Raw genomic sequence first — 18,193 nt, forward strand, 5'->3', positions numbered from 1 at the left:
TTGAGCGTGACATTGACATTATACAGGGCTTGTCTTAATCCTGGGTGGAGTATCTAAACAGCAGGTATTTTCTGCGACGGCCTGTAGTTATCAACTTTCGACGAAGGACTAGGTCCCCTGCAGATACATTATAGCCAGGTGACAACCACGTAGTAAAGTATAATGACGAAACATCTTCACTCTTGGGCACTATATCGTATTCGTGAATACGGATACGCCAGTTCTGCGGAACTTCGCATTCATTAGCCCCGAGCCTCGCGCTCCGACAGGATAACCACGCTAATGGTGTCACAGTTTCACGCGCGTGCAAGCGTACGTGTGTGCACGCGTGGGTGTGCTTGCGTGTGCGACCGAGTTGGGGTGCTAGAATCCACACAGTATGTATTGAGCAATACCTTTAAAAGTGCATTGATACATTTGTTTGATACATTGATACATACGTTTAATCCTGCAGGGCTACTATATTAGGGCACCTCTAGAAGGGTGGGGATTGCCTATTCCTACCGAGCCCCTCGTACTGGGGGTGTCAATCCAGCAACATGAAATTTTTGTTTAATTTTAAAGCAACAAATGGTCTCCTCCACTCGCATCAGCAAACAGGCAAACTGTGTGACAACGCTTGCGAGTCTGCGTATCGGACAATAAGGTCTCGGTTCCTTGCCTCCGTTTTTCTTCCGCTCAGCGTAGCATTCTCCGTGTAGGCCTCCCCGAACGTCGCCTTCGACAAGCCGGCCAGGATCTCGAAGGTGGTGGTCTTACCCGCCCCATTGACGCCCAGCAGGCCAAAGCACTCGCTGCGCCTCAGCGCCAGGTAGAAGCCCCTGACAGCGTGCAGGTCACCGAAACGCTTCTGCAGCTTCCAAGCAACCAGCGCGTAGTCGCCGAACTGCTTGCTGCTGCAAAGCTGGTTGACCAATTTCGTCTCCTCCTCCACGTCGTCGTCCACTTGCTGCTCTTCCGACCCCGCAATTTGGTCTGCATTACTTTCGAAGTAGCCGCAAAGGCGGACGCTCATATAAATGTATAGCAGCACGGCTCCGACAGCAGTCGCCAGAAGAACATCGCCGATGCCGCTGGACGAAAAGCCGTAGAGCGAGAGTTCGTCGCATGGCAACAAGCTGCCGATACCACTGCCTAGAAAAAGAAATTCAATTGAATTTTATTCAATTCAGTTACCTTATTCAACGCATTGTTCAAAGGAAGCATTCGTGCAAAAACATCTGGGCCCTTAACAAGGCTTCTAGTAGTGAGCCCAGGCAAGACGTTTACATACAAACACCGAATCAGTTTACAAGAATTAAACCAAATGTACAGGATGGACAATAATATATGCGTAGCACCAAAACAAAATCTGAAAACCAATTTCGTCCCCACAAATCCACGTAGTGAATAGGAATTAGCAAAAAGACAGCGGGGTTGAAATATTCTTATGTGATGAAATCTAGATTATACAAAAGGTAAAGCTTCATTTTTGTGGGCTTTTTTAACGCAAGACGGGAATTAATACCTTGCTTTACAGTGATGGGGAGGCTTCTATATTTTTCTTCCACTGCAGTTTATTGTGCGTTTAACATGTAAATTGTCCACAGCTGGAATGATGACGGTTCTGCTTGTTTCATTTCTGGTTTTCTTAAGAAGAGTCATAACTCATTTGCGAGAGGGTTGTTATTTTTCAGTATTTCTTGGGTGGTACAGGCCGTTTTTTAGTCTCTGGCGAACAAAAACGGCATAATAACGATCTTCTTAAAAAATGGAGTAGAGGGTTCCATACAATTAAAAAAGTTATACTTTAAGCAGCACTTTATTGCAATGTTATAATGGGGTCTAGGTACGATTAATAAGTATACCACCCAACTGTATCATAACCATCATTATAACCGGCCTATCTACGCCCACTGCAGGGCAAAGGCGTCTCCCATTATTCTCCAGTTATCCCCGCTCTGAGCTAACTGCGACCAATTTATCACCGCAAACTTCATCTCATCTGCACATCCGTGTGCCGCCCCCTGCCACGCTTGCCGGATCTAGGGATTCACTCTGTTACTCCTAATGACCAACGGTTTTCTTGCATTCGCATTGTGTCTCCTGCCCAAGTCCATTTCTTCTACTTAATACTATGTCCTTAACACAGGTATGCTCCCTGATCCACTCCGCTCTCCTTATATCCCATAATGTTACACCTATCATCCTTTGTTCCATTGCTCGCTGAGTCGTCCTCAATTTAAGTTCAACCCTCCTAGTGAGCCTCCAAGTTTCGGCCCCGTAGGTGAGTACCGCTAAGATGCAGCTGTCATACATTTTCTACTTGTGGTACAATGGTAGGCTGCCACTTGTTATCTGAGAATGCCCGCCGAATGCACTCCACCCCATTCTTATCCTTATAATTATCTCTGCCTCACAGTTGGGATCCAGGGTCACAACTTGGCCTAAGTAGATACATTCGCTTACCACTTCCACTGCCTCTCTACCTATCTCAAACCGCTGTGCTGTTCTGAAGGTATTGTTCATTAATTTAGTTTTCTCCATAATGATTTTCAGGCCCATGGTTATACTCTGTCCAGTGCGGTAAGCACGCTTTGCAATTCGCCCCCCGAGTTACTTAGTAAGGCAACATCATCAGCATATGTGTAATTACTGAGGTATTCTCTAGTAACCCTTGCTCCCACCTGTTCCCTATCCAATGTTCTGAATACTTCTTGTAGACATGCTGTGAATGACATTGGAGAGATTGTATCTCATTGTCTGATGCCCTTCGTATAGACATTTTACTGCTCTCCTTATGGAGGATGATAGCAGCAGTGGACAATTGTAAATAACTTCTAGTATTCTAACATAATGCTCGTCTACATCCTGGTTCCGTAATGCATAAATGAGTGCTGAGGTTTCGACCGAGTCAAATGCTTTCTCATAATCTATGTATGCTATATATAGGGGTTCAGTATACTACCCGCACTTCTCTATCACCTGACTGATCATGTAAATATTTTTCATTCTTGAATAGCCTTTACGGAACGCTGCTTGTTCCTTAGGTTGACTTAAATCTAAGGTGGCAAAAATTCTGTTAGCGATTACCTTGGTAAGTACCTTGTACGCGACTGACAGTAAGCTTATCGACCTGTAATTTTTGGAGTCCTTCATGTCACCTTTCTTATGGATTAGGATGATGTTCGCGTTCTTGCAAGATTCCAGTAAGTACACTCGCGATCATTAGGCATTGCGTGTACAGGTTCGCCAGTTTTACTAGTACAATTTGCCTGCCATCCTTCAAGAAGTCTGCTGTTATCTGATCTTCACCAGGTGCTTTGCCCCCTTTGATTTCTTTCAAAGCCTTGTTTACTTCTTCTGTCGTGACTGGGGGGATGCCTATCTCCTCTCTCTGAACTACTTTCTCGGTCGGCATTATCGTGGATGTCCCGGCTACTGTACTGATCTTTATAGAGCACCTTGGCTACTATGACTATTTTATACATGTTTGCGATGACATTGCCTTGCTTGTCTTTAATTTCACACATCTGATTTTCCCCAGCCCTAGACGCCGCTACACTGCTTTCAGGCTGCCTTCATTCTTTACAGCGTATTCGATCCTCTTCATAGTATACTTCCGTATGTCACATGCACTCCGCCTATTAACTTCGAAAGCTCCCCTCAGTTCTACTCTATCCGCTGGGGTGGATATTGTCATGGTTTCCCGTTCCCTAATTAGATATTGCGTCTGCTCGAAAAATGTCTCCTGGGAAAGTTTAACAGTAAATTGTCTACCCATCGTGCCCCCGACTTCTACTGCACACTCCTTGATAATGCGTCTAAGATTGTCGCTGGCTTCCTGTGTCGTAAATTCTGCTTCCTCGGTAAGATGTGAATATCGGTTCTGCACCGCGATCCTGAATTCTTCAACTTTACGTCTTACTGTTAGCTCATTATTCGGCTTCTTTCGTACTAGCTTGATACGGTCCCTATTGAAATCTAGCCTAATTCGGCATCTTTCCTTACGGTGGTCACTACACCTTACTTACCCTTCCGAGCACTTCCTCATCCTACACGATGCAGGGTTATCTCATACTATGAAGTCTATTTCATTTTACGCTCCCCATTCGGTCTTGTGGACGTCCACTTCGGCTCTCCCGTTTGCAGAAGAAGGTATTCATGATGCCTAGGTTATTCCGTTCTGCGAACTCGACTAGTAGGTCCCCTCTGCTATTTCTACAGCCCACACCATATTTCCCAACTGCCTTGTCTCTGGCCAGATTCTTGCCTACTTTAGCATTGAAGTATCTCATAACTACGGTATACTGTGTTTTTACTCTAGCTATTGACGAGGATGCCGCGGTGGCGTAGAGGTATATCTCACGTGCAGAAGGACCCTGGTTCGAATCCCAGTGCCGGACAATTCCCACCAGATTACAAAAAAATCCGCGTGTTGATGGAATGGGAGAATGAGGCTTGGGGTGCGGCCTGACCCCGGCGACCATTGCCGGTAACGCACTCCCACACCGGAGCAGGATTGGCCACCCCGGTGCAGCGGTAGCCACAACCTCCAATGAATACGCCAATTAACCCAGAGCTCTATACAGCACCCCAAATAACAGTGGAATGTGCTGAAATACACCATTCCCGACGTGTTTAAGGGCAAATGCTGTCTTTCTTGATATAAGGTAAAATAGGCTCTGCTCAGCTTGTAACAGAGGCTATTTATATGGGCATTTACAATGCATCCAATGTTACACCAAGATAACCGTACGATTAAATATTCGGAAACTGTAGGTGTTGATAACTTTAGGTTTATTTTTGGAATGTGTTTGTCTGGGGATGAAAATATAATATATTTAGTTTTGGATACGTTTAATGCTAGTCCATTATCACACAACCATTCTGCTACGTTACTGAGTATCTCGCTTGCAGAGGACTCTATTTGCTTAATTTCCTCCCCTGAAATTAGTCACGCTGTGTCGTCAGCGTAGATTATTGCTGGCGCGTTACTGATACAATGCGGAAGATCATTTATGTACAGTGAGAAGAAAATATGTCCCAACACGGAGCCCTGTGGGACACCGTGGGTCATAGCAAAAAAGTCGGAGCAATCTGCGTTAACCTCTACACACTGCTGACAAAATTGTAGATACCTTCGAAAGAACCTTAGTATATTACCACGGAAACTATAGCGTTCCAGTTTGTTTATTGGTATTTCGTGATCTATAGAATCAAAAGCTTTCTATATGTTTAAGAAAACACCGATAACAATTTTGATGATAGTTGGGTTTTATTGGCGCAAGGCCGACTATGGGCAAAGAGCGCCAAAGAAGAAGTTACTGAATTGTGATGAGACCATACATACTAAAACATCTGACTAAAAGTAAAGGTGATGCAAAACAAAAGACAATGGAGATGGCTGGTGTATAGGACCAGGGTGATCACACATGATATGACAAGAGCTGCAGAAAGTTTACCTCAGCTAAAAACTTAAAAACACGTTGACTAGAAAACATTGGTTCGTCGGCTAAAAAGTATGATGGGTGCAAAGGAATGTGTTGTCTGTATAATTCAGGGAAATGTTTGTGTCGTGTTGTGTCAAGTGCCTTGCATGTGATTAGTATGTGGACTACGGATAGGCCCTTTCCACACCTGCTACACGTGGGTCCCGAAGTTCCAGTGAGCAGGTGGGAGTGCGTCGCATGTGTGTGGCCTATCCACAGCCTAGCCAGGGCGACTTCAGTGTATCTGTTGTGTGAGTCAGTTATGTAGCGTCCAAGTTGTGGTTTTATTATGTGGAGTTTGTTGTCCGTTTGTTGACTCCAGTGTAATTGCCATGTGTTACGAAGCTGTCGTCTGATGTGTGTCTTTAGGTCGGTGTAAGGTACTGTTGTAACGTCAACTGTAGTCATGAGAGCAGCATCAGCAGCCATTTGGTCGGCGGCCTCATTGCCAGGGATTCCACAATGCCCTGGTACCCAGCATATAGTTATTTCAAGATTTGAGGCATATGCCGACATTAGTACCTTGAAAAGAGCATTTATGACATAGTTTTTAGATGACCTTCTTAATGACAGTGCCTGTACAACGCTTTGAGAGTCTGTGTACACAATGGACTTGGGAATTTTATGTTTGATGATGTGGTTTGTAACGAGTAAAATGCCATATGCTTCTGCCGTGTAAATACTGTTATGAAAATTCATTGTTTTGCTTACTCTAAAATTTGGTCCGTGCGCTGCACAAGATACCGTAGAACCAGTTTTCGACGCGTCGCTATAGAATTCTGCGCACCTGTACTTGTCCTGCAGGAACAGGAAGTGCTGCAGAATTGCATTGTTAGGTACCCTATTTTTTTCTACAAGAGTGAATGACAGGTCGCATGATACAGGACGAAGATGCCATGGTGCGATGAAATTTTGAATGGGTGTCTTGTGCCCGATAACAATTTTCTGTTCATTTAAGCAGTTGTTATTAATATTTGTAACGCAAGTCACATCTCAGCTAGTCGATTTCCTTGGGTGAAAACACTGTTGGCGTTTTGTGAAAATATCATATTTTGTTAAATACCCAGTAGTTCTCTTTGCTGATAGTTTTTCAAAACTCAAATTCATTATAGAAAGCACTGAGATTGGTTGATAACTGATTAACAGATTCTGGTCGCGACCCTCATAAAACTAGCGTAATTCTGCCTTTTAGCAAATCTGAGTATATACTTGAGTGGTAAGCAGTGTTGAATATTTTAGCTAAATAAGGGCAAATCATGTCCAGATCAGATTTCAACACGTTTAGTGATATCCCACCGCAACCTGTCACCTTGCCAGTTGGTAGTGTTAGGATGACATTGCTCACTTCCTCAGGAGTAATATAAAGAAAGGCCAAGGAGTGTAATTGAGGTGGCGGCAGTCTTACTTCAAGTAGGAGGGTAGGTCAAGCGCCAAATTCCTAGCCATGCTGCTAAAGTTTTCATTAAGCTTGTTCGCTAGGTTTGAATTGGAGCCTCCGTATAGGGCAATATCTGGAGATTTTGGGATCTGAGTTTTACCCTTAATATTAGAATTGGTAATTTCCCACAGTTTTCTTGAAGTCGGATTATTAGCTACGACGATGCGACTGTAATACTCGTTTTTTGATCAACGTATCAACCTCAAGGATTTATTTCCACAGTTGGCGTACGGATTCTTAGTGTAGGCATTGATCTTGTTTTCTTTATACTTACGATACCAGTATTCTTTTTCGCGGGAAAGCTCGAGGGCGGTGCCCTTCATCCAAGGATGAATTGGTGTTTCGTAGCTTCTCTTAATACCAGGAGGTGTTACAGCGATACACTGTACCAACGCGCCATGAAATTGCCCAAACATTTTGTTAGGGTCATCGCCAGACATGATAGAATCCGCTGTAGCTAATAAAGTTTTATGTATTTCATTTTCATAATCATCAACTGGTGTTGAAGGTCGACACAGGGTGTTACAACTACCGCTAGGAAGTGTAACAAAACAAAAAACCAAAAGTGGTCCCATCTGTCATTAAAATCGATTACCCAGACATTGTTTTATCTGAGGTGTTTGGTAACAAGTGGTGTATATGAGTGTGCTAGGACTGGTGCTTATTCGCGTAGGCGAAGCTATGGTGTTGAAGAAGCCATACGAATCAAGTAACGTTTTGTGTGCGAAATGAGTGTTAGCTATTAGGTTTAAATTATGGCACCACACAAAATGCACTTTTGTTTCCTTGCCGACAGCTGTTCGAAGACGCTCTCTAATTGATCAAGAAATAACCCTACCTTTGCGCCAGGGGATTCATATACAACACCAATAATTAAAATATTAGAAAGTTCAATAAACACCATGTCATAATCTGGAGAGTTCAGATTCGTTAGTAAGGGGCAGGATTTGAACTTGTATCCTGCTTTAATATAAAATAACACACTTCCTCCTTTGGCTTTACTCTGCCTCGGAAGGGCAACGAGATTATGTCCTTCTAGGGGGATATATTCGTCGGACTTTAACAATCTTCCAGTTAGAGCAGTTACATTGTACTGAAGTTTGTGTTCAGCTAACAGCGGGTGGAGGCTGTTTAATATCTTACTGACACTGCGAATATTTCAGCGAAGGAGACAAAATTGTGCTTCTCACTGTATAAACTATTTCATTCTGGAGTATTTTTCATCCCAACTTGATGTCATCACGCATAAGTTTACACAATTAGTTCAAGGTCCCGATCACAAGATGTACGAATGACAGGGGAGTTTTTAGCCTTCTGTACTAGGATATCTCCCTGCGTCACCCAGCAACCAGCAAAACATTCATTGCTTTCCCTTACGTCTCTGGATGGTCTTTTCAAGCAGAACTTTGTCCTTCTTCAAAATATGTTCATTGACATAGACAGGATCTCTGTGTGCATAGCCAAAGTCTCTAGTGGAAAGATGCGCCTCTTTTGCCGCCTGAAGTACCCTAATGCGGGTGGACCGATACACAAACCTGACCACTAGTTTTTCTTGGTCTCATGTTTCACGGGAACCCGGTGAACTACATCCATTTCCTAGATTTCAGCTTCGATTCCTAGCCTTGAACCAAGTGTCGCCACAGTCATTTCGAGCTTTTCAGCCGAATTAAGAAGGATACAAAAGCTTCTTTTTGCATTTCTCCCACTGGGGAGAAACCTTCTAACCGAAACCTGAACAGCAAACACGATTCAGGTGACCACACTTCAGGCCAACATTTGGGCGTGCAACGAACGCGTTCATATTACCCCCCCCCCTTCCCCAATAATTCCCACGATTCAAATTTCTTGCATCAAGAACCAATTGCGTTACATTCCCCACAAGAGCTTACAGCCGCTCACAGATTTTTCCCCTCTGGTCGCTCGTATAGCCGGCTCCCGCTCCCACCGATAGTGACCCACTGTAACCATCGTCTAATGTATTTTTTTAATGCCAAACTCATCAGCCTGGACCGGCCAACCAAGCTCGCTCTCTTCTTCTACTCCGGCCACTCTTGCCTATCGCTAGCCTTCACAGCGCTTTATTCACGTGACCGGTTAATCTTGGGGCGCCGCGTGGTGGAAAGCGGCAGCGTTGGCCAAACGTGCTCCGCCGCGGGTCTGAGTTTTCTAATGCTGGCGAGTGCGCCGTTAATTTGGCAATTTCAAACATCGGTTGCCTTGGCAACCAGGCCCAAGCCGTAGTCTAATTCAGTTATGGTTGGGTGACCCCGGTTAAGCTCGGGGCCCCACCTTACCACATGTGGGCACTGCCGGCGTACCACCCGCTCCTATTTGGAAGCGGGTGATGCGGTTGGCATTGTGAAATACAGGAGGCGATGCTATAACCTTCCTGGTAATTTTATGTGTCATTTCGTAAAACAAGAAACCTCTGTAATTCTTCGACAGGTAGAAATTATGGTGATTACTACTATTATATGATTATTACAGAGTTTGATCATATCGTTACCGTATTTGCGTTACCGTTTACCGTGTTAGCTATAGCCACAGCTTCCATTTACCGCTGAAAACGGCAACCCACGTTTCAGCACACCATTTGCGCTTCCGTATTTCTGTCGCCGTTGCGGAGGTAGCGACATCTGAGGAATTAGTTACAAAGCAAATAGGGCATACTTTTGTTGCTCATATTTATTTGCTTTGGTTTAGAGTAACTTGAGTGCTTTACTTCACGGATGAAGCGTTCACAATAGCAATAATTGTTTTGAGAATACCGTAACCATCAACTGTAGAGCTCTAAAAATTAGAACATGTTGGTGTCCTATGTACTGAGTAGAATTGAAATCAACGTGAACTAGTAGTTACGCCTAATTTCGGCAATAGATGAGTAAAATATGTTGTAGAAAAGAATAACCTACACTACCTTGCCCAGCGAAATTTTGGAGGCCTAAAAGCACTTTGTGAATTCAGATACCTTTGTGAACTATTTAGGGCGGGCAAGGCATAACACTGGTAGTGGGCCATTGTGCACCCCCATCTGAGTAAAATTGTCGTTTGTCGTGCTCCTCAGTATCATCTAACAAGAAAAACGTAATAAACAGCATCAACTGAGATTACCTTTATCGACTGTACCAAGCATCAAGCGCCGAGAGTACTGCATTTGCTGTTGTCAATACGCCAGGGTACACTTCGCCTGATCAAGAAGCTCGCTGGCGACCGTAAATACAGTGCCGGGAAGTTACCGTCCGCGGTAGCTCTCGCCCATGCGAGCCGACCCCCCCTAACACGGTAGACGGTAACGTAAACGCGGTAACGCTATGCTACAACTTTATAATAATGTCTTTGTTACAACACCTGCTGCATACCTCCTCCTATAGGATGCTGGTACAAGCCATCAAATGAGTAGAAATAAAGCGGTATGAAGTACACATCGCTTAAACAGTTTTGGCTGACATCGGGTCACAAACGTATTGGCTGCTTTTGCTGGCGCAAGGTTTCCTCCCCTATGATTGTGACCACGGCTTGCAAATTACATTTCGACATATATCACAGGAGTTTAGAAGTGTACTCTGCAATTTTAATGGCATCCTAAAAATAGAAAAATGTGTCCTGAGGTGCCGGAATAGAAGCAAGTAGGGGAATGGTGGCCAGAGGCGGAAATATAAATTAGCGCCAGTCGGTGACAGTCCTGCGATATATGTTTGACCAAATTATGAAAACGGTGATGAAGCGATTGTTTTTCTTAAAAAAAAAACAGCACACCTGTAGTGAAATAGAGCCGGTTTTTATATACGATCATGCAAATTGCAAGAGAAACATTTAGTAAATGGAAGGTAATTTTGTCGGTAAGATCCATGATGTGGACATCTGTCAAAGAACGCGAGTCAACGCCTGAAAGTTATTGTGCGGTTGCCGGCCTCCGACAGAACCAAAGCCAGAAACATGATGGGGCGATTGCAGAGGGGCTTCTAGTTCTGTTTGATCGCATCACTTGAGGGCAAATGTGCAGCTAACACACAAAAGCTTCCAGTGCTGGCTCATACCACACCACTCCTGCGCACGTTATGTTACGAAGTTCGAATGCTTTAATATTTATTGTGTTGCTGTTTTAAAAAATCGCCTTTCGTGGCTGGAATTAATCTGAGTGGGCTATCAACGACTAGTTCTCTCCAAATAAACAACGTTCTGTATTGTCCTCATAGCCTTTTTAAGGTCCTTAACAGAAGACGATGGTTGAGAACCACCATTCGGCGAAATGTCGGGGTCGTGGACGCTCTAGGCTTCGCAGGGCCCCTTTTAGGGCGCTTTGGAGGGAGTCTACATCCTCCATTGCCAAAGGCTACGAGCAGTGACGACAGTGACTCTTTAGGCCCCAATTTGTTGCACACTATCTGACGCCCATGTCGCCAGTAGCGACGCACACATGGGAAGTCAACGGACAGAGAATACGCAAGTGGTGGCGTGCCGTCAGTATTACATAATGTGCAGTATCCTACACCCATAAAGTCGTGTTTTGTTGTACACGAGAGCACAAATCGAGAGGAATGCTGTATACCATGATTGTGGCAGTTCTTTACGTAAAACAAAAAAAATCACATGTGAGGACATCATGACAATAACGGCATGGCTCTTACTGCAGCTCACTTATAATAATAGTGGCTACAATCACATATAAAGGGCAGTGTCAGCCCACTGGGCTTACTCGTACCGGCAGAACACACTTGGGTCTTCGCTTCCCACTGGGTGATCGTGACGAAGCACAAGAGCAGAGCGTAGGGAGGGACAAGGTAGAATAGCTTGGACGAAAACGGAATTGGCACGATTGGCACGATGTACTGCAGTACGAACCCTGCGTGGAAACGAAACCTGCTTTGATATCAGAATGAAAGATTGGAATTTTTTAAATACAGCGGAAAAAGATTACTTCAGGTTCAACACTTTTGGACGAACATACCCCACGTGAAAGTAAAGACCATGCACCCTGCTTTTCGCGAAAGTTTGTTCCTGCTTTATATTTCGCGGCCTGCCCTCGAGCTCAAGGCAAAGTGAACCGGGCAACGGCCGCTATGAACGCAGAACTTTTCCTAATAATGCTGCTTTTAGAGGACGCTAAAGCATCGATGAAGAAACCGCCATTTCTGAACCGGTTATCACCCACTTCGTACAGCGTGCCTTGCTCCAGCTGTCTTAGGGACTGCCAGGGTGAAAAGAAAGACAGCCATGGTGAATGAATCGTTTCCTGCTTGCCTTTCGTAATATCGATAATCTGGTTGTTGGGCTTCAACATCAACGACTAGCATTTTTAATATGCGCCACTGAAGCTATTCGCTCTTGTCGGCCTTTGTTATCCTGAAGTTATCCTAGATTCCTTGCTCGTGTGGGCGCCCGTGCACGACTCGTGGTATTCCCGGCGTTTAGAACCTCTGGTACGGGGAAGACACTAGCGTAAATTAGATGCTACGGCCACGGCCCATGGTGAGTGTAGCATCTTTAGGGTGCCTCGATGCCAGCGCTGCCGTGTGATCGAGGCAGCTTAGGCATCTTTCACAATAGAAATGACACCCACAACGACTAGAATATATAAAAAAACAGGTAGGCAAACATCAGCGCAGCGTGCCTATGCACCTTTGTATAAAAAAAGCGCCAGTACAGTGTCTTAGAAATTTATCTGCGCCTTCTCTTAACAATCCAGAAAGGAGGGCCTTTGGCTTTGCTTATCTATACCTATAGAGAGAAGGGCCCGACCAACCGACCGACCGACCGACTGACTGACTGACTCATCAACGCCCATAAAATCTCCAATACCTAGAGACTTGAAATTGTGTGAGTACATTTTATTTTATGGCGTAGGGGCTCACTAACGCGGGATTTTCAGAAATTGTACTCCTAAGCGAGGAAGAGGGGGAAATTGCGTTTTTATTACATGTCAATTATCTTGCTGACCCGTTCACATATTGAAGTGTTTTTAGCCCTTAAGTATATACAAAAAAGTAGTTTTAGGTCTCTGCCATAACCCACACAACTGGGGCGACTCTCCGTTTCAAACAAAATGAATGTTCTTAAAGGTCCCCCAATAAAACTTTCCCTGATTGATTTATCCAGTTGGTATTTGTTGATGAATGCTACTCATACAAATACACAGAGCAAATTTTTAGGATTACACCCTGCCGCGCCAGTGAAAGGGCGAAAAGCATTTTTAAAATTACATGCCCTACGAGCCGAAATGGCCTAACGGTAGATGTCAACGACTAGCCAAACTGCTGATTTAAACGGCATAAAATTTTATGAACAGATTCTTACTATGGTGTACGAGCTGGATAATGCTGAAATGTTTCAAAAATTACACCCGAGAATTAGTGAGAAATGCTAAAAAATATCCTGAAATATTTTGTTTAAGGGATGCCAGTTTGGGAATTGAACTGGTTTTTGTTGATTAAGGTAGCTTATAGAGGTATCTAAACACTGTTATAGAGGTATCTAAACCGGGATTTTGGGAACATTACGTGTCTTCACAAATTTCTCAATAAATATGCAACCCCTTGGTATATCCAATTTGTTTCTTCTTGCAAGTGCTCCAAAGTTCTCCAAAAACTAATTTAAGGATTTTGAATTCAAACGCTTGTAAAGACGCGAGTGGGAATTTTTAACTTACACCTCCCTGGACATGGAATTTCATTCAATGTTTTCGCATTCACATAGCGCTCGCCACCTGTTGGAACTTTCTGAAACCACGCACCTCTTGTAGGAGCCCATGTTATTTATCATAAAGAAGTTATAGTTTAGTATTTTTTATTCCTACTGAGAAGACGCTTCCCATTGGTAAGCACAATTTTTTGACGAGAGTTCCTGTAAAACACGACTTCCAGGAGTTTCCCATTACCACACGCCTCGGTTAGGAGCCCGCGTGTGACAGCAGGCGGCAGTTCCTAATTTTGCACAACTTTATGGTGAACTAGCTAATTACGACAAGTAGGAAATAACCGCAGAGGTGTTATACGTATAAGTGTTATTAGTATGATAGCCCACCAGGCCATCGTCCGGTAGTAGCGCTACTCTGGTGTACATCAGGTAGACGATTTAATTCCCCATTTTCTCTGCTGCGAAGGGCGCGCAAAGACAGCCCAGGTGGCGAGCCATCGATACCGAGAGTCCGAGAGACTCAGTAACCAAGCTCCGGCGAAGAAGCTGCCAGGGCAGCGCTTTCGTTTACGTGCAATGCGTATTTCTCTAGTAGTCGTTCCTGTGAGATTGGCGATCCCAATGTTTTCATATATCAGGCGATCAACCCTCGCCTAGTCCCGTGCTTCGCTTCCGCTGAAGCGAACGGACAAACGGCGGAGCAGCTCCTGGCCGATGAGGCGCAGGCGACAGAGCCGTTCCAAACTGGCCTAGTCGCATGGGAAGGCATCCGGGAAGCACCGAGCAGGAGACGTAATAAGAAATACCCGCTGGCTGGCTCAGTGTCTAAGGCGTTGCGCTGCTGAGCACGAGGCCGCGAGTTCGATACCCGGCCGCGGCGGCCGCTCTTCTTATGAAGGTGAATAGCAAAAACGCCCGTGTGTACAAGATTTCGCCGCACGTTAAAGGTCCCCAGGTGGTCAAAATTAACCTGGAGCCCTCCACTATGGTGCGCCTCATACCCTGCGTTGCGCCGGCGCGTTAAACCCTACAATCAATCAAATCAACTAACTAAAGAAAGCCGCCGCTTGCATGGCGGAGGCTCAGGGTGATTGAGACTATGAATGACCTTGAAAGATGCAGCGTAGTAGTGCTTTCGATTTATAACAGCAGGATCAAGGCCGGTACGGGTATATTTAGAGACGGAAATAACGGCTCTCTTACACGCCGATTTTGAATCCACAAATAAAATTTAACTACTCATATAACGCCGATTTAGGGTTTACCGTACTCAGTGAAAACGTTGCTGAATATGCCGCGCTTCGCGTAACAAAATGCCGTTCCACTACCTTGCTCCGCGAAGAAATTTCAGGTGTCCGTGAAGGCCTCCACCAAGCTCTTTCACAAAGCCCCGCATTTATTTCTCCTTTCCACAAAACGGTGCTTTAAACTCGAAAAATCTTAAATCCAGATGAAATCTACTGATGCGTAGCACGCTTATGCCACTTGTCTAAAGCGTGAGTACTTTACAGGCAGGTTTGGAATTCAGTAGCCAAATATTTTGGGGTTTTTTTATTGTTCGGTTATTTTATTGTTTCTTTATGCCAATGGTGTAAATTCATACCAATATAGCACTTAACTTTGCAAGCTGTGCTTCTTCCCGCAGATGCCAGCCGTAGTGAAGGGTTGGTATATTTTACAAAGTTTTTATTCGTATTTCCAACGTTATTTGCCGGTCTTTCTTTCATCGTCAGTTTTTCGATGGTGTTCATAAGATGCACATTTTTGATACCGCAGATAATTTCGGTAAATTTCTTATTTCTTCTATTTCTGTTCTATTTCTTCTATCCCGGAGTGCATAGGTTGTATTTTTTTCCAATAATGGGCTTTCTTCTAGTCGGTTTCAAACTCCTTCCGTGTTTCAAGGTTGCTTCAATCTTTGCAAGATTGAAAGCACGGATGTCGGCCGTCTTGCCTTTGTTGATCAATTTGGAGAGCTCTACCATTTCTATATGGTCTCCCACAGTACGGACCAACCATTCCCGGCGCTGATCAATCAGGTCGTTAGTTTTCTAACAGAAAAAACTTGCACCTCCGATTGTAACGCCCATGGAACTTTGTGAGCAAGAAAAACGAATGCGAGAGAAACGGGCGATTTATTTCCCGAAGTAATCTCACTCATCTCACTCCTCTTCGCTCTCCGCTGACCACAACATCTCGTACTCGGTGCCGTCAAGCGCGTTCGCGATGCCACACTTTTGAACGAACGTTCAACCATGGTCGATGGGATCGTGGCCTCCCAAGCCCATCCCGAGAGCTTCTCCAGAGGCGCACGCTTCAGCCGACCGCTCGTTTTGAACGCGAGAGTGCCGCTGCTGCCATTGCTGTTATCAAGCGCGCAAGTGGAACGATTTGACGATTTGTGTGAACTCCGATAGAATAGCCCAGGCGCCTATGTTTCATGCGTCCGAAAAATTGTTGCTAAATACTTTGGTGCCATCTTGAGACGGCGATGGCGATGGGTCGGACGAACTTTTCGCTGTTGCGGCAATTTCGGTTTCGTATCCGATTCTAACGCGCATGCAATTTTTCGACCTATTTTTCCGGAAAAAAAAGTGCGCGTTAGAATCGGGTAAGTACGGTACGTACAATTCAGGTAAAAAAAAGAAATTCAAGAAAAAATTCTCACTACTATTTCTGAAAGCCAGTTCATCATTGTCATTCGTTAAGGAATCTTTTACAGCAACTAAAAGATGGTTTTGAGGAAGAGAATAATACATATCCTCAACATCAATACTAGAGGCCCAACATTGGCTGGACACGCATTCTCTAAATATTCAATGATACTTTCCGAGTTTCTTACAAGAAACGGCTGCGGAAGATTCAAAGATTAGAGGCATCTTTGCAAATGAGTGGACTCCTGAAGCTGCCAAGTAGCCCTCTCAGACACCACCACTCGGAAGGGAATGCCAGTTTCGGCATCACTTTGAATTTTGACCCAATGTGTGATTAGCCAAGACTATTTTATAATTATAAGGAGGATGAATTGCTGTATTTATTCCACGCAATTTTCCTGATCGAGTCCTTTACCTTGATACCAAACAAGCCCTATTTGCGTCACTTTAAATTTTCACTCAATCTATGACTTACCAGGCCTATCTCATAGCTATAACTAGAAAGCATTTTTATATTTGTCCCCCGTGATTCCACTCAATGAGACATTAAATTTTATACCCCACACACTCTAGCAGGATCATTTGGAATTTTAATCCAATATGTATAACCATGACTCTCGTGACTGTAAGCAGGACGCATTATTTGTATGCCACACGTGATTCCCTTAACTGAAACCTTGAATTTGACACCCCACATGCTTTAGCGGGCTCAGCTCGAATTTTAACCAAATCTGTGACTCACTATGGCTGTCTCATGGTTAGAACTATGATGTCTTTATGGATGTCTTTTTTTATTTGTCCCACGTGATTCCCCTCATCAAGATCGTAAATTTGATACCCTACAACCCCGAGCGCGGTCCCTTCGAATTTTAACCCAATATAAGGCTCCCCATGACTATCTCATGACTATAACCAGGAGCATTTTTGTATTTGAACCACGTGATTCCCCTCATCGAGACCATTAATTTGATACCCAACACATCCTAGTGGCATCAATTTGAATGTTAACCCAAACAATGACTAACCATGACAGTCTCATGGTATCGCCATACCGCATTTTTCTCCCATGTGATTTCTCTCATCGCAACCTTCAATTTGATATGACGCACACCCTAGTGGCATCATTTTGAATTTTCACCCAATTTATGCCCCGTTATGACTGTGTCATATGATTATAACCAGGAAGCATTTTTGCTTTTGTCGCACGTGATTCCCCTCATTGAGGCCTTTAATTTGATACGCCACACGCCCTAGAGCTAAGAATTTGAATTTTAACCTAATCTATGACTAGCCATGACTAGGTCATGATATAGCCATAACGCATTTTTGTCTCACGTGTTCCCCCCATCTAGACCTTGAATATGATTTCTCACACGCCTTCGGGGCATCATTCTGAATTTTAACCCAATCTAACACTTATTATGACTTCGTGATGACTATAAACAGGAAGCATTTTTTAAAATTTACCTCGCTTGATTCCGTTACTATTTTTCACAATATATCTCGTAATGCGGTCATTATTCTATCTATACGGGCGTCGCCCAGTCAGTTCAGTTGACAACTGATTTGAAACAGCGGATGGAATAGCCACCGCCTCTTCCCCCTTCCCCGGTGCTCACCTCTTCCTTTTTGACCCTTTACAAATCAAACCGTTAACAGAAGCAGGCGAACAACCAGCAAGCAAGCGCCGCCGTCTGCTTTCCCACCGCGCTCTCCCACCTTCTAAGAAGATCTATCAAGAAGAAAAGGCGAGATAACCCTTTTTATGACCTTACTAGTAGATTATCATTCACACGCCCAGCCGCTAAATCAGACACCCCCCACCCACCACCTCCCCACCAACCGATCATACGCATGACGAATGCTGGCGTACCTGCAGGTAACCTGAATTGCGAGCTCAAAGCGACACATGTAACTTAACAGCCAACCATAGCTGCCTCCTAGGCTACTCATGTGTACTAAGAACTCAAAATGGACTCAACACTCATATGCACTCA

The 18,193-nt window shown here is 44.3% G+C and overlaps 1 protein-coding gene across 1 annotated transcript in view; it reads right to left on the reverse strand.

The window, feature by feature from the left end:
• Positions 1–18,193, reverse strand: part of LOC144146363 (phospholipid-transporting ATPase ABCA3-like) — a 143,586-nt gene that overhangs the window by 49,001 nt on the left and 76,392 nt on the right. The window contains exons 16-17 of the mRNA XM_077678321.1: positions 11,612–11,752; positions 599–1,134 (exon numbers count right to left, since the gene is read on the reverse strand). Coding sequence (XP_077534447.1) covers positions 599–1,134; positions 11,612–11,752 — 677 coding nt within the window. The remainder of the gene's footprint in view (positions 1–598; positions 1,135–11,611; positions 11,753–18,193) is intronic.

Source organism: Haemaphysalis longicornis, unplaced genomic scaffold (assembly GCF_048455015.1).
Source record: "Haemaphysalis longicornis isolate Haplotype H1 unplaced genomic scaffold, Haemaphysalis longicornis Haplotype H1 scaffold_7, whole genome shotgun sequence".
Classification (NCBI taxonomy): domain Eukaryota; kingdom Metazoa; phylum Arthropoda; class Arachnida; order Ixodida; family Ixodidae; genus Haemaphysalis; species Haemaphysalis longicornis.